The following is a 16665-nucleotide window of genomic DNA, read 5'->3' as shown; positions in this document are numbered from 1 at the left end:
GGCCGCGCGTCCGGAGGAGAGGAGGAAGATCCAAGGAATGATTCGTTGCACCCTCTGGCTAAAGAAATCCGGCAATTGGAACAGGACTCTACAGGCCATGAGGGACTTGTGGACACACAAGACTCACACTCGTGAACTAAGGTACACTGGGAACGGGAAAAGATGGCGGCTCGGCGATGCGGAGCAAGCAAGTCGGCACGTCCCTACTACTGTTTTTTGTGCTCTTAACACTGGTTACTGTTTATTGAGGGTGGGATGTGTGGGAGGGCGACAGGCCTTCTCCCGCGGATAGTTGAGGCCCGGATTGGGATGCAACTGGAAGGGGAGGGAGGTGGGGAGGGGGGTGCGGGATGGGGTTTGGTTACAGTGTTACCCCACGTTGGGGTTGTTGAGAGAGTTGGGGAGAGGGGGGGGAAGTTCGTCACACAGCAGCAGAGCCCTACTAACCCACACCGGGGGTCTTTCCCATACCGAGCTCCTGCTCGGAAAAGGCGTTGTTTTGACCCATGGCTAGCCCACTAGATACTCCACGCAGACATGATACAGGGATCACCGTGCTCACTTGGAATGTAAATGGCCTGGGATCCAGGGTTAAGAGGGGTCTGGTCAGCGCCTACCTCAAGAGACTGTCACCTGACATTATCCTCCTACAGGAAACTCACCTAAGAGGAAATAACTGCGCCTTCATAGCGAGAGGGAGATACACTGTACTGGCGCATGCAGGATACACTTCAGACTCCAGGGGGGTCGCGATCCTTATAAAAAAGGCGCTGCCTTTTATGGTTACGCGCACCTGGTTGGATACACAGGGCACATATGTGGGTGTTCAGGGGATGTGGAATAGACGCAGCTACACAATTCTGTCTGTATACGCTCCCCCCAAGCTACAAACACGTACACTTAAGGCGATCACCGCCATCCTGCTAGACACGGCGGACACAACACAAGTGGTAGGTGGGGATTTCAACGATGTGATGTCCATCGACCACGATAGATCTGGGTCGTCACACATGGGGGACCACACAACGGCGCTGGCACGACTCATGAAGACCATGGGCCTCACTGACATCTGGAGATGGCTTCATCCTACACAAGAGACGTATTCATTCTACTCAGGGGCCCATAAGGTCTTCTCCAGGCTCGACTATGTCTTTGTGGCCCGGCAAGAGATAACGGTGGGCGACCTAGCGGAATACAAGGCGAGAGGGATTTCGGATCACTCCCCGCTGTATGTACACCTGGGGCGGGAGAAGGTAGTGAGACGGGCGCAGTGGAGATTGTCAGCATGGGACATCCAAAAGCCGGAAGTTCTTGGGGGCATACGGGCAGACATACGGGTGTACCTGGCCGAAAATGAGGGATCAGTGGACTCCGGAGTCACTCTGTGGGAGGCGATGAAACCGGTCCTCCGGGACCGCATCCAGAGTAGGCTAGGAGAGGCCAGGCGGGCACTGCAGGGCACGATAGCGAACACTGAGGCGAATGTCCTCACCTTAGAAGCGAATCACCTCCAACAGAAGGAGGAGGCGAGCCTTCGACGACTGCTTGACGCACAGAGACTATATCGGGAATTGGCCACAGACGAGGCACGCACTCAGGCATTGGCGACGCTGCATAGGCTGTATGATGTGGGCGACAAGTCCGGTAAACTTTTAGCTTGGCTGAGCAGGAAGGAGCGCGCCTCGAGATGGGTAGAACAGATCAAGTGGGAGGGGGACAGGAGGGCGACCACGGAGGATGACATAGCGGAGGCTTTCGCGACGTACTACGAGGACTTCTACAGGGCCAGGGAACTGGGCGACAGTGAGGATGCCCAACACTATTTGGGGGCCATGGAGGTTCCTAACCTGTCCACCGAAGCTAATGCAGCCTTAGAGGCGGACTTAACGCTGGAGGAGCTCTCGGAAGCCATAGCGGCCCTGAAACCTGGGAAAACGCCGGGTCCCAACGGCTTCCCGGCTGAGTTTTTTAAACGAACGGCCGATTTATTGCAACGTCGCATGAGAGCCCTCTTTACAGGGTCCCTCCAGGCGGGGAGCCTCCCTCCCGACCTGACACTGGCCGTTATTGTGCCTATCTACAAAGAGGGGAAGCCTAGGGATGACTGCGCCTCCTACCGCCCAATTTCCCTGTTAAATGTAGAGACGAAAATCCTGGCCACAGTTCTGGCTAGGCGCCTGCGACAGGTCATCGCTGAGTTGGTCCACTTGGACCAGTCCGGCTTCCTCCCTGATAGGGCGACCAAGCTCAATCTCCGTCGCACCCACAACTGGCTGCAAGAGGTCTCTGAGAGAAGTGAACCCCATTGGTTCCTCTCCCTGGACGCGGAGAAGGCGTTCGACGCTGTGCACTGGCCCTTCCTGATGGAGACCCTCAAACGTTTTGGATTTGGACCTAAATACCTACAGTGGGTACAATTACTCTACTCGGGCCCGAGAGCGAGGGTGCGGGTTAATGGGAGGCTGTCCCGCGAATTCCGCATTGGACGTGGCACACGACAGGGCTGCCCGCTGTCCCCCCTCCTATTCACCCTCACCATCGAGATCCTAGCGATCAGGATCAGACGAAATCAGGCAATCCGAGGATTTACCTGGGGTGACTCGGCAGACACGCAGGAAAAAATATCACTCTATGCTGACGACGTGCTGCTGTTCGTGACCGACCCAGACACGACTATCCCAGCACTGTTTGGGGAACTCGACGACTTTGGGGCGCGAGCAGGGCACACGATAAACTGGCACAAGTCGATCCTATATGATCCGCAGGGCAAGGAACGGGGAGCCTGCCTACCAGAGCTATTGATACACACCACGGAAGGTTTCAAATATCTAGGAATCTTTATAACGTTAGACCGGACGCGCTCCTTCACTACTAACTTAACCCTCATAATGCTGGAAGCCACAGCGGAGATGGATGGCTGGAGACAGCTCCCGCTCACACTGCTGGGTCGTGCGGCGCTCTATAAAATGGTCGTCCTCCCTAAGTTTCTTTATGCGCTCCAGAATACATACTATCCTTTACCGAATGGCACCCTGAATAGAATCCACGCCGACCTACGAGCCTTCTTGTGGCTGGGGAAGCAGCCTAGAGTGGCGCTTGACACCCTACAGCGCCATCAGTATAGTGGGGGGATATCGCTCCCCAACCTCGAGGCGTACTACTGGGCGGAACACCTCGCCCCGATCAATGAATTGCTGCACGCTGCAGCTGATCACCCCACGTACGCCTTGGAAAGGTCTAAGTGGTCAGGCAAAACCATCTTGCACTATCTCTACGGGGAGAAGATGGGACGACACTTCCTCCCGGCCACCAAGATTACGATCACAGCTTGGAATAGAGCATCCAGGAGGACGGGGTGGGACAAAAGGCCTACTAAACAGACGCCACTGTGGTGCTGTAGATGGCTGGAGGAGCTCCATAAGCTGAAAGGCTTCAGAAGATGGGACGACATCGGAATCTCCACAGTGGGAGACGTGATAGCGAGGGGGGAACTAAAGACTTTCCAGGCTCTCCAAGACGATTTTGGCCTCCTCAACACCCAATACTTCAAATACATCCAACTGCAACACGCATGGAGGGCACAACACATTACACTCTCAGATATTCCAGAATATGCACCGCTTGAGGGTAGACTGCTACAGGAACAGATAGGGAGGGGAGCGGTGTCCCTCACGTACAAAACCCTGACCAACAATATGCTAGGGGATCTACGGAGCTTGCGAGTTAAATGGGAGGCGGATGTGGGTTCCATGGAGGAGCTGGACTGGGAGCTGGCCCTCATGCACCCACGGGAGGTGGCCATCAAGTCGAGATTACGTCTTATTCAATTTAAAGTGTTACACAGGTCATATTTCGACAGGGTGAGACTGTTTAGGATGGGCAGAATACCAGATACAACATGCCTTAGATGCCGCCACCAGACTGCAGATTTCTTTCATATAATTTGGGGCTGTGCAGTCATTCAGGAATACTGGGGGGATGTGCTCCTGGAACTGGGGGAGGTACTGGGGGTGCACCTACCACGAGACCCTAGATTGACGCTGCTGGGTATGACCACAGATATAGACCTACCCCGTCCCCTGTGTATCTTTTTGGTGTTAGCACTGGTGGTGGCGAAACGAGACATCGCACGACGATGGGGGGTGCCTGAAAAACCAGACTTGGAGGAGTGGAGAAGAGGGCTGGACTTGTACATGGCGGCGGAGAGGGTGACCTACAAAGCCAGGGGCTGTCCCAAAAAATTTCGGAGGGTGTGGACTAAATGGAGGCACTACCACGGATTAGAGTGAGAAGGCGTGCCGCGAGGCCGGTGGGATCTGATGTGTGATAGTCTGAATGTGGAGATGCCCTGACTGTAAATTGTGTAAATAAGTACTCTACTGCCCGGTTCCCGCTCAGGGGACGGTGGGGCCACTGGGGAGGGGAAGGGGGAGACCAGGAGGTGGGTGTTGGAGGGGAAGGGGTAGAGGCCTGCTGCTTCATGGACCTATGGAGGGGGGTGGGGGCGTTTCAATGTTTTCCTTTTTTTTCTGTGTTGCTGGTTTAAAAGCAAGAGTTCTATTGAGGGGTACTATGTCTCATGATACCAAAAATGTTGCTTATTTGACGGCCAGAGCGGAATGTTGACGCTCTGCCGTATGCAGATTCTTTGCCTTGCGATCCTTCAAATGCGACAATAAAAATTTAAACCCAAAAAAAAAGATTGGCTTTGGTGCAGACCCTTTGTAGGGGAGTCAGGGCACATCTGAAGCAACCAGAAAAACTCAAGAAACAAAGGATTGTCCTTCGTGGGGACCCACTAGCCAACGGACTAGAGATCGCAAAGGAGCCTTAAGCTGCGGTGAAGAAAGTGGGCCCACGGAACACTCATGGAGTGTAGGCCTCTAAGCTTCAGTGCAAAAGGTGCTTGGGCGAGGGCAACAAATAGCTCAATGCACAACTTTGGGTAACTTCAGGAAGTAGGTGCACTTGCAAACTTACAGGATGTCCAGGAGTTCCGGTCCCACGTCTCTTGTGATAACTAAAGGGCTCAGCTTTGTTGGGGACTCGTGTCAGCCTTGGAGATGTCCGGAAGTCTGTGTCCTGTGTCGCAGATCCTTCGGGATCCTGCGGGAGCCTAGAAAATGCAGAACGGTAAGATGCTTCTTTGGTGCCTGTTTGAACAGGGGAGTCATTCCTTGACCCCAAGGGTGATTTCCTACGTTTTTCAGTCTATTTGGAATGTCGAAGGTCCAAGATTTCTTCTTCAGAGTTTCGTCAAAGGTAATCTAAAGTCATAGTGACTGGGTTCCTATACTTATTGTAAGGTTGGAGGTTGGACTAACACTAGGGTCCCACCTATGGGACGACCTGGGGAGGGGGTGGTTATATCCCTTCCCCTTTGTCCAGTTTCATGCCAGAGCTGGGGCTGAGTTTCCCAGCAACCGGTTTGAACTGGGAAATGTATGGAGCACCTTGTGTGCCCTAGGCAGTGTCTGAAAAGAATTCACTGAATGCAACCCACCCTGCCCCAATACACTAAAGCTGGCACCTAACTGGACAGGAAACCTATTGTCCAGGCCTCCCATGCCGGAGTTTCGTCCAGCAGCAGGAGGTCAGACTCGTGTCTGTGGCAGCAACATCCATTTTGTGATGCTGAGGCTCTTTTAAGTGTGTACATGTCTTCACCTTCTAGAAGGATGTAAAGCTACCCCCGCCGCCAGAACTGGCGTGGGGGGTGGATAGTATTCCAAAGTGTTTGACACCAAACACAGCATGTTTTGATGAAGCCAAACCAAAGTTAGCATTAACCGCGAGGATAATGCACTTAAGAGTATATGGTATGGCTGTACCATTGAACAGCCATAAGGAAGCGATTCAGAAAGCTTCAGAGGGGCTCAGCTCATGCTAGGGCACCCTCTCACACAAAACCAAGCACTCTGCCTTCAGGATTGTCAAGGCCTGCCATAGGAGTAACTTATAGGTTAATATGTGTCTATATATATAGGTAGATATAGGTATACTATATCTAAGTAAGGGGTGCTTACACCACCTTACCCAGGCTGCAAGTGCAGACCTTTGGTGTAATTTTGTAAGGCTTCCCAGGAGTGGCATAAAAAATGCTTCAGCCCCTGGGAGGCCTCTGGGGTACCTATGCCCTTGGTACCTAAGGTACCATATACTAGGGACTCTTAAGGGTGACCCAGTAACCAATCTGATATGTACCTAAAGTACATGCAATCAATTTATAGAGAGTACAGCTAGGCTGTGGTCCTGATTAGCAGGGCCACAGCCAGACTGAAGTCGAGAAACCAGTGAAACACAGCAAAAAGTGGGGGTAACCATAGGAAGTAGATCCTTCTCTCCTACACACAGTAGATGACCTAAGACACTCTTTCAGTTCTATCAATGAGTGGATACAATCAAATATTCTTAAACTAAGCTAAAACAAAATAGAGATCATATTGTTTGGAGATTGAGGGATTGATATCTTTCTCTTCACTATCCCTACTCACACACCAGAACACATCTTTTTGCAGATCCCATGGTCAGAAACTTGGGGTTACATTTCAGAAATAATCAATGCTCACTCACATGTCCTCCAAACCTGTTCCTATTCTGCAAACCTTTCCTCCTTGGATCCTTTCCAAACATATGATCACCTAAAGCATTCTCTCAAATAGGTTTAACTGTGGAAGTGGGAATGGCCTGGACATTTCTCCCTAACTCTCTTGCATGGTACAGCACATCTACAATATAAACTGCATTCCTCCTTCTCTAACTTAATGTCTCTAGATGCTACATATCTGTAGGAGGAATTTTAGGCCATGCTAAAGGTGTACCAAGCATTTAGTGCCCTTCCTCAATGGCAGACTAACTCAGTGGCTACTATGTTGGACCCTTTGAGTATCACTATACACCTTAAAGGTTACCGAAGAATGGTCTTCAGAATTTGCTATATCTACACTTTTTATCACTGGAAATTGTATGTTCCTCCACCACTCCAACCAAACTGACCTCTTCCTGTGGAAGGATGATCAGTTATTTCTTCATAACATTTGGCTGTACCATATCTTTGTAAATATGAAATGACCCTATATCAGAACATTTTGAGGTTTAGACTATGAAATGGTGTCTGTGGCTTTCTTTCATCCTGTACATTTACCTACATTTTCAGGGCTCCATGGTGCTCTCAGTGGGGAAAGGGCTGATAAAATCTTGATATTTTGGGTTCAAATTCATACAGAAAAGAAGGCATTAATATATGTACTTTTTCAGCCGGTGCTCTGTCACCCAAAGTGATGTAGGATAGCGGGAGAGGATGTGGCCTAACGGCTGGAGCGGTCGGCCTCAAAACTGGGCAGCTAGGTTCGAGTCTCTGCAGGGATGCTCAACATCTTGTGATTGTGGGCAAATCACTTAATTTCCCTGTGACTAACTAAATAGATGTATACATCTGTAAAGCATCTGGCGCTCATATAAAGCATTCTGAAACCTTCGGGTCGAGTTTGCGCTTATAAAGTTAAAAGAAAAAGTGCATACTGGCACAAACTATTTTTTGGGATTTATGTTTTGGCACAAAACTTGTTTGCTGTGGAAAGTAGCCATTAAGTAATGTAAATTAGTGCTTTGTGCTGCTTTGTGCCGCCTTGTGTTAAAAGGAAAAGACACATAAATGATGGAAGGGTGAAACAATTCAAACATTCACTCCCAGTAAATCCACCTTTCTTTTGCTCACCATACCACCCCAGTTTAGACCTATCCATATGCAAACCAGTCTTGACTCTGCTCCTCACGGGAACAGTCCAATCCGGACTGCCCAGCCAGGTCTTCTCTAGAACAGAAACTAGCATCCTGGGACAATTTTGGGGTCCAATATAGCTTGAATGCAGGCCCAGGCAGAGCTCGCAGAGTTTCACTCAGCAGACTGACCAAAAAACTCCACCATATTCCGAAGAGTTCCGTGAGTATAGCCTGGCCACTCACATCATGCAATGGAAATGTAATATACCGAGTAGCTACTTACACAATAATCAGAATGTGTGATAGGCCTAGCAACAGGTATGGAAAGCGCTGTATGATAAACATACAAAACTAAATAGCATAAAAATCTAACAACCTACCCCGGTTACACATGGACTGAAAACACGTGCCTCTATAATTTCTTTGTAAAACATAGGGAGTCTTCTAGATCCTACCAATGCACTTTCTTGTTCCTCGAAGAGTACCTCTTACTAAGGTAGTATAGTCCTGAGAGACTGAGCTGTGCTGTGCATTTTGGGGCTCTCCTGCCACCTGTCAGGAGTTACATGGTGAATATGTCATGGGAGCAGCATGCAGGTGTGGTGAATACACAGAGACCACATTGGACTATGACTGAAGGGGGTTTAGTGTGCCACGGGCAATACTGCGCTAGGATTGGCCGGTGGTGCGTTAACAGCTTCAGCAGGTGGTAATTATTAAGTTGGCCATAGGTGAATTGCAACATTTTCTTTCAGCAACGTTTTCTGTCACTATTAGCCAATCATGCCCGGTTGTACCCCACAGACTTCTCAGTCTTTGCTCTGCTGTCGCCATGGCCCCTCGGGTCCTCTTGTCTACTTTCAACATAATGAAGGTGAGTGGCTTGTGCAGAAGACCTGAGTTTCCGGGCGCTACAGCAGCACATGCCGCATTGCTGCAAGACAGGGTTGCCCCAAAGACTACGTAAAGTACAGACACTAAGGGCCACAGTGGGCTACATTCGCGGCCTGTTGGAACTGCTGAGAGAAGCTGAAGGCAGTCCAGGGTGGAGGAAGAAGAGAGGAGCCCTGACTCAGGAGTAGAAGAGCAAAATGGAAAAAAGCCCAAAGGCAGCTGGTTCTACAGCTAATGAGAGGTGAGCGCATCCCCATGGTGAGTGCTCAGATCTGCTGGCTGCACAGAGAGGGTTTTAGCCACAAGATTCAGTGGGACAGGTGAGTGGGGATGAGTTTGTGTAATTGCGCCTTGTGCTAGCCTAAACGTCTCTTTGTTATTTAGTGAGGAGCATGCCGGCAAACTCCGCTCCACTGGCGGTTTGCGGAGTTTGGCAAACTCCAAGCAGAGTGCAGAGTAGCAAAAGCTCTGTGAACTCCGCCGGGGGAGCGGAGTTCACTGCCCACTCCTACATGAATCCAGTGGCACAGTGAGCGCGGTACCCATGACTAGGCACACCCAGTGCACTTAGGGCTAGAAAGCAAATAACACACAAATGAGGGACCAAATGCCGAACAATTCAAACATTCACCCCAATCAAGAGATCTGGGTTACATCCATCATTCTTTTGCTCATCCTGCCACCTCAGTTTAGACCCAGCCATATGCAAATCAGTCTTGACCCTGCTCCTCATGGAAACAGTTCAGCCCGAACTGCCAAGCTAGGTCCTCCCTGGACCAGAATCCATCATCCTTGGACCATTTTTGGGGTATCACCCCATATCAGCCATTATATTAAATGGGGCATCCCATGGGTGGTCCATGGGTGTTCCCGTACAACCACCCTCTGGTTTCAATACAAATCTCTATCTACTAACATTTATAGACAGTGATTTGCAGGGCTGGACTAGTAAACCTAAAGCAACTCTGGCAAAAAGGCTCCAAACCACCATGCCCCCTTTCGCCTCCTCAAGCAATCAATCTATTTCCACCGAGCTACTTTCTCCCCTCATGCTCTTCTCTCTCTCTGATCACTTTACCTCTAGCTCCCTCTCTCCTCCCTGGCTCACTCTTGACGCCTCCTATGCCTGCTGCAATTAACCTGGGGGAGCTGGAGAAAGTGACAGAGACACCAGCAGCAGCCCTGGCCTTTTAAAACAGACCCAGGAAATACCCGATAGAAACAAAGGCCTGTCCAGTCATGGCGAGTAGTGCCAAAAATTACGCCTTCACAAGAAAGGTATAATGTTGGAGCATTGCTTAAATTTCTCCAAACTTTTTAAACTTTGGAAGTGTGCTTCATTTTCTAGGGCACACATGCAAAGAGTTGAAAACGATGTTAAAGCATACAGAAACAACCTATGCTACTCATTATGCAGACACCCTTACACTGTGGTGCAAGGGCATGTGCGGATGCAAGGCAGCATAGGGTGCTTCAGCACTGTATCTTAGTAGATATGGTACTATCCTGTTACCTCTTTTTAACACTTCACTGCACAGAAACTTTGGTTGCTGCACTGACATGCATGACTTTTTTGGGAAAATTGTCCTGCATTTCATTTCCAGGTCCAAGTTGAAGTTAAAACATTCAGAAATTGTCCTGTCTCAAGATGACAGGGTGATTTTGCGCAGTTTCAGAAGAGGCACGCAACTATCAATTAGTAACCCGGGCATAACTATGAATTGGCGGTGATGTTGAATTCAGGGGCGGCTCCTCCATTTTGGTGGAGTAGAGTCGCCCCACTGCTTTCTCACACTGAGCGAGAAGTGATAACATAAAATGGTATTTAAAATTTTAGGTTTCTGCTTCTCGTGCTGCACTGGTTGGGGCTGGCAGGTGGATGGGTCAGGGATGAGTGGCTTGCCCACAGTTGTGGGCCCTGACTGTTTGGTCAGCCCTTTGGGGCCAACCAAACAAGTCATGCGCACTCTACATTTTCTCTATGTAGGCTGCATGCTTAGGGGAGGGGAGGGAGGATGCATACATCCTTTTACTGCTGAAAAGCACCGCAGGACCCGTAAAGGTACGTTTTTTTTAACAGCTCCCCCCGCGTGCAAACCCCCTTGCAACCCCCCCCACTCACGAGTCATACATGCCGCGACACTAGTTGAATTGATATGCCAGCTTGTAAATTACACTACATAATTCACAGATATGTGATTAGGAATGTGCTACACTCACATAGCCAAAGCAAATAAAAAGCATCTGCATTTACTTGTTTTCAGCCAGACAGAAAAAAGGGAAACCTGAAAAAATAATCACATAAAAAGGGTCGTGTACATGAAGTGTGCCTGGGGCTAGCTGAGATCTGAAAACATTGAAAATAATGTTTTGCCTTCTGCAGGACAACGCATAGAACGTAGAGCTACACTGTGCAAGGAACACATCACCTATGCATCCAGAACCAGAACTTGAGATTGTTTGTGCCTCAGGCTCCAGATCAGGGAGTGAATGCAGTTGCACAACTGTGCAAAATGAACATGGCTGTTTTTCTGCCAAGTCAGTTGTCTCTGCATAATGACACTTTTCATGACTAGATCGTTTTGGCAGCCGCTTGGGAGCTTCAATAATGTCACTTCTCCCTTGCATATCTGAAGCCAGATGATTTTGAACCACATTTCGACTGCTGTTTGTTTCATGTGGGTGACATGCCTCAGCGCTTAATTTGTAAAAAAACAAAAATAAGGGACGCATTTACAAGCCACCCTGCGTGGTTTTTCATGGCCTTGTAGACATACGGCACAGCATTGCCACACACTATGTTGTGGAAGTGTGCCTTGGGCTTTATGATTGGTGTTCCCATGTAACACCCACGGTATTTGACACATTCTTAGATTTGAAACAAGCCGTAAACGTGGGAGTGTGTCAAAAGCCTACGCCTCCCCAGGGGTGGCGTAGGGACGGCGCAACAAGGAGAAATAACGTTATTTCTCCTTGTTTTTCCTCTTTCTATGTGTTCTGCATTCTAACACACATAAGAAGAGGAAATCACCTACATTGATTGTTTTTGTGCATGGTGGTGTTCTTTCCTGAACAAAAACAATCGCCCTACAAAGCAGACACACTTGGCCCATGATGCAAGGGTGCCACATTGGGGCAAGGTAACCAATTGAGCACCAGCGCAGGGAAAGAGGACAGGAATTTGTCATATCTGATAGATACAGCATATTCCTGCCCTTTTTTAACGCCAAGACGCTTTTGGGCATAAGTTGCGCTTTATTAATTTAATTTCAGTTCAATTCAATAAATTTTTTTTCCCCATAGGGCAGCACTGCAGGAAGACTTGCGGCGCTGCCCTATGGCAACATATTATAAATGAGGCCCTTAGTGACAGGGCCTTTCTTGGGTGCCTCTGCAGCCTGCACTACCCATTGACCCTGCCAGCACTGCCAGTACTAACACAACTACTAACCCTTGAACTCGTACACATGTGACAATTCAGAATGGTCCTTTGCAACCAAAGCTATAATAATGGTGTGAGCGGCAGGTATTATACATTTTAATGTAAATTGACTTATTAAACACTGTTCCTGCGCTCATCTCAAAATCTTTCAGACAGTGCCACCATGTGGTGGACTGTTAGCAGAGCCAGTGTTGACAATTAACCCCTTCATTGCGCCCGTCGGCCAACGGCCATGGTGAGCACTACCGCCGGGACAGTTAGGAGGTAGTTGCATGCAAGCAAGGACTGCCATGTTGGATACTGAATCAGTGTGGGTGCAAAGCAACCTGTCTTGGATCCATAATTTGGCTATAAACACATGAGGTTTGCAAGGTAACAATCCTCAGTACTAAACCTTAATGTTGAATATGGTTCTTCATATCACACTTCCACCATCTGTAAGTGCTGCAAGTAACAGATTTTACTAATACCAGAAATAATGGTACTCAATTTATCAGACTCAAAGGAAAGGCCATCTCACTGCCTGTTATTTAAGCTGCTTCTAATTTTTCTCCCAGATTTTGAGACGGACTTTAGTGTGGTTTGGCAGATTGTGGCAAGAAGTAGGCGGGTAACTACTGCAGTTTCTAGTGCTAGGAGAATGCTTTCTCTGTGGTAGTATGCAACTGATTAACTATGATATGGCATAATTATTATATAGGGGTAGCTAGTTAACGTCTTAGACCAGTGATACTCAAAGAACAGCACTCCTAACATTTACATGTACCCCCTCACCAAAGCAGCACAGGGCATGCTTTCATTTTATTTTTATTTAACTTTTGTATAACGCATTCTCAAACCCAAATAAAGGGTGGCAAAGCAATTCACAAATGGTCAAAACCATTTTAACAAATCCAGAAAATAAAGCATTTTATAGGATGATTATGTCCAGACCTGTACATTGAAGGCATACGTTGGACAGACCCATGATGGTGGCATATTCGTAGAAAGATACGCACAAAGGTTGCAAGGCCCTCTAGAAGTATCATAGCTATCAGAAGATTAGACATGTGTAGAATCTGTGGCAGACACCCCAGAGATTAGATAGAGCTTTCAATCAGCAGGCAGCTTTTATGTGTTTCTTTAGTCTAATTAGAACAGAATGAAGGAGGGAACCATGTGTACCATAGTTGGGATGAGTTCCAGACTTTTAAGGCAATGCTCTACTATGCTCACTTCATTGTTGAGGTCTTCGTACACCTGGGGAGGTTCAGATACAGCATGTTATTCACTTTTAGTTCTTAGTACAAGTCTTTTGTAACCGAGGTTTAAGAATAAAGCACTGCTTAGAAAATTCATATACAACCATTGCTGGAAGCAAATTCTTTAGGTCTGATCTATAAATCCAGTTCCTGAAATCTCTTATGGTTCTCAGATGGCAATTAGTGATTTTATCTGTAATCATCGCATGAGTCACATGTATTCGAATCACTTTACTTTCCCAATGCTAAGTGAGTCTGTTTCCCACATCATTTTGTACTAGCTGGAGACTCGGAATTACGGATTCATTACATATAATCAAGAAACGCAATGTAAATAATCCAAAACAGACAGTTTGAATTAGTTTGTAGAGGTGATGGCTTTTGATGTAAAGAGATGTTGAAAAACCTAAAATAAGCCAATGAGATACAGAAAAATATTTTTTAATTATAGAACAGTGTCTTGGATGCTTGTCTACAAGCAGATATTCAGCTGCAGAATCATTTAGAAAAACATGTTTCTGAATGCACACACTTAAATTTCTGCGAGGCATGTTACTGGTCATCTAACACAATATTTACATTGAAGTTACAATTCTCGTATCATATTTATTTTTCCAGTCTTATCTTGCCCAGCAATATACTTGTCATTTACCTATTAAGCAAATATTTGCCCATTACCTTACAATGGTGATACTTTCCTTTCAATTAATTTATTACCAGAATAACACATTGTATTGCTTCACTTATTGTTTAAATAGCCAACTTCCAGGTATCCTGCGCCTCCTGCCCTACTGTCCCCCACACACATTTGTTGCAGACAATGTATTTGCATAAAGGCGAGACAAAATATTTAAATCCATTTAAAAGACTCTACATCAGAATTGCTGTTAGAAGATAGAATATCTGTTCCTATCTAGCTTTCTATCCGATTGAAATCAGCATGCATAATTATGTTTGAGCCTTGCATAACCGTGCATCTGTCTGCAAAAATGTGTTACTGATTCTTTAAAAAAAGATACAGTTGTCTTAAACCCACACTTAGTGGAATTTGTCTTCCCCACATCAAGCTTTTGTCTGGTTTGTGTATCATTCTAGGAAGTGGTTTCTTTGGAGTCCATGTAGGACTAGTCTATATATAAAACGTGTAATCAAGTCACATTGTTTGGCACATTTAATTCTGCTTTACCCTCTTTACATTTTATACAGAAATCAACCCTTTTTGCTCCTTTTTCCACAGCAATGGCAAAGACTGTAGGTCTGACTTCAATGTGCTGAACATTATTTGAGCATGCAGTGCATATCTAGCATTTTGTGAACCTGTTTGTAAACGAATTAGCACATTAAAGCTAGACCAATTGGCTTTAAAAGTAGCCAATCGCTGATATTAAACGGAACATTTATAATTGTAACACAGTACAATTCTGCCTCTAGAATCAAGCTACAGATTGGGGTTGAACTGAGAGGTAAATATAATGTGTTCTACATTTGGCTGCTATCTTAAATTACATATTGCCTACAATGACTTTACATTCTCTATGCATTAAGAAAGTCTTAAATAAATGCACATATTAGCTTTATAAGTTCCATAGAACCTTATTCTTATATTTAATGAGTTCAATAGAAGGGTGGTCTACATTTCTACTGATTTGTATTCAAGTGAAGTCAAGTAAATCTTTATTCGAAATTATAAACAAATTCATAAAAAAGACATAATTTATAAAATACATTAAAAGTCCATTGTATACTTCATACACGGGCATATTACATTACATTACATGTACATTTAGTTAAAAACAGCATTAAAATTATTTTTGTTAACCTTAAAAACAATCCTAAACTCTGTCCTCATTTATGTCCCTGTGGCTCATGCTGTTAAAAAGTATACAGTCTATTTTAGAGGTTTCTGCTCTCTTAATCTACAGTTTCTGTTCCTATTTGTGTTTGTGATTCTGTGTGCCCATACTGCTAAGCCGCAAAGAAGTCTTCTGTGATTCACGGTTTGTAAGGTATACACAAACATATTTCTGTTAGTAACCGTACTTCTTTCTGACATAGTGGTGACTTAGGGGCATATTACCAACAACTAGCGATAATTTTTGTCTCTAACTTGTTTAGAGACAAAAATTATCGCCGCACATCGGCGATTTTTATCGCAGATAAACCTTGCTATTAGCAAGGTTTATCGCAAATGCGATAAAAAACGGCCGCAATGCATGAATATCGCTGAAAAGTCAGCGATATTCATGCATTATCGAGCAAATGCTCTTAGCCCTGTTATCCACCTCCCATTGGATAACATGGTGAAGAACTGCTCAGGGCAGGTGTTAGCTTTTGGAGATATTCGCGCTTAGCGCGAATATCTCCAAAAGTTGGTAATAGGAGATAGCGATGTTAGCGACTGTTTCCAGTCGCTAACATCTTGGCACGCCCACTTTGCATGTCATTAGTGATAAATATCACTGACATGCAAAGCGGGGCCCAAGATGGTCGCTATCTCCTATTAGCTGTCACTAACTGGTGTTAGCGACAGCTTGGTAATAGGGAGATAATTTTATCTCCGCTTTCTTGGCTTTTAAAGCCAAAAAAGCGGAGATAAACCCCCTTGATAATATGCCCCTTACTCTTTAATTTCCAGGAGTGAGACACACTTACTAATGTGGAAATCCTTCGTAACTTGCACCCTTTGCTATCTTTGCTTGTACAATATATAAAAGCTGTTGTATAATTTCGAGCTTAAAAAGGTACTACTGCCGACAACATCTACAGTATGTACATTGTGAATTGCACCATATGCCTCTGTAACTATGCACTTTTAACCCCGACTGGGTCATTTAAATCTCACCTTCAAACTGTCCCAGAAGCCTCTCTAAAAAGCTGTCAGTAGATTCTTCTTGTCATCGCCAGTTTGTACTAATGGCTCTTTTTTCAGCTGTATAAATCTGCATGTGCACAGTAGACTCTTTTGTCTATAGTGTTCTTTCAAAAGCTGACCATCTCTTCCCACCAGAATTTTGCTGTGAAATGTGCCGACATCTTTGATTCGTCTTAGCTGTACCACTTAATTCATCACAAAGGAAATCGTAGTTGCCATTGCTTAATTATGGGCAAGATAAGCAGGCAAGTGTGGCATGTTTTCAGATCTCTTTCTTTTCCCTTTTCCATGAATGAAGATGCTGGAAAAGTGTTGAAAGTCGTTTCAATTCCCAAGGAGACGTGGCATGATTTGGAGGAAGTCTTGTTGGAAGAAATGACAGTGTTTCGGGTGAGTTTTATTGCTTTTCGTGTGGGAGCAAGTTGCAGTGTTTCCTGAGAAGGACGTAGACTGAACTCATTCTAACAGTGGACAATGGGTCTTGCATACACTTA

At 46.2% G+C, this 16665-nt stretch overlaps 1 protein-coding gene across 2 annotated transcripts in view; it reads left to right on the top strand.

The window, feature by feature from the left end:
- SEMA3A (semaphorin 3A) overlaps positions 1–16665 on the top strand; it is a 633443-nt gene that overhangs the window by 502374 nt on the left and 114404 nt on the right. For both annotated transcript variants that reach the window (XM_078674184.1, XM_078674185.1), the window contains exon 12: positions 16470–16561. In XM_078674184.1, the coding sequence (XP_078530310.1) occupies positions 16470–16561 (92 nt within the window). The remainder of the gene's footprint in view (positions 1–16469; positions 16562–16665) is intronic.

The sequence above is a fragment of the Lissotriton helveticus genome, chromosome 1_1 (genome assembly GCF_964261635.1).
Source record: "Lissotriton helveticus chromosome 1_1, aLisHel1.1, whole genome shotgun sequence".
Lineage (NCBI taxonomy): Eukaryota > Metazoa > Chordata > Amphibia > Caudata > Salamandridae > Lissotriton > Lissotriton helveticus.
This window is presented reverse-complemented; position numbering and strand designations above follow the sequence as displayed.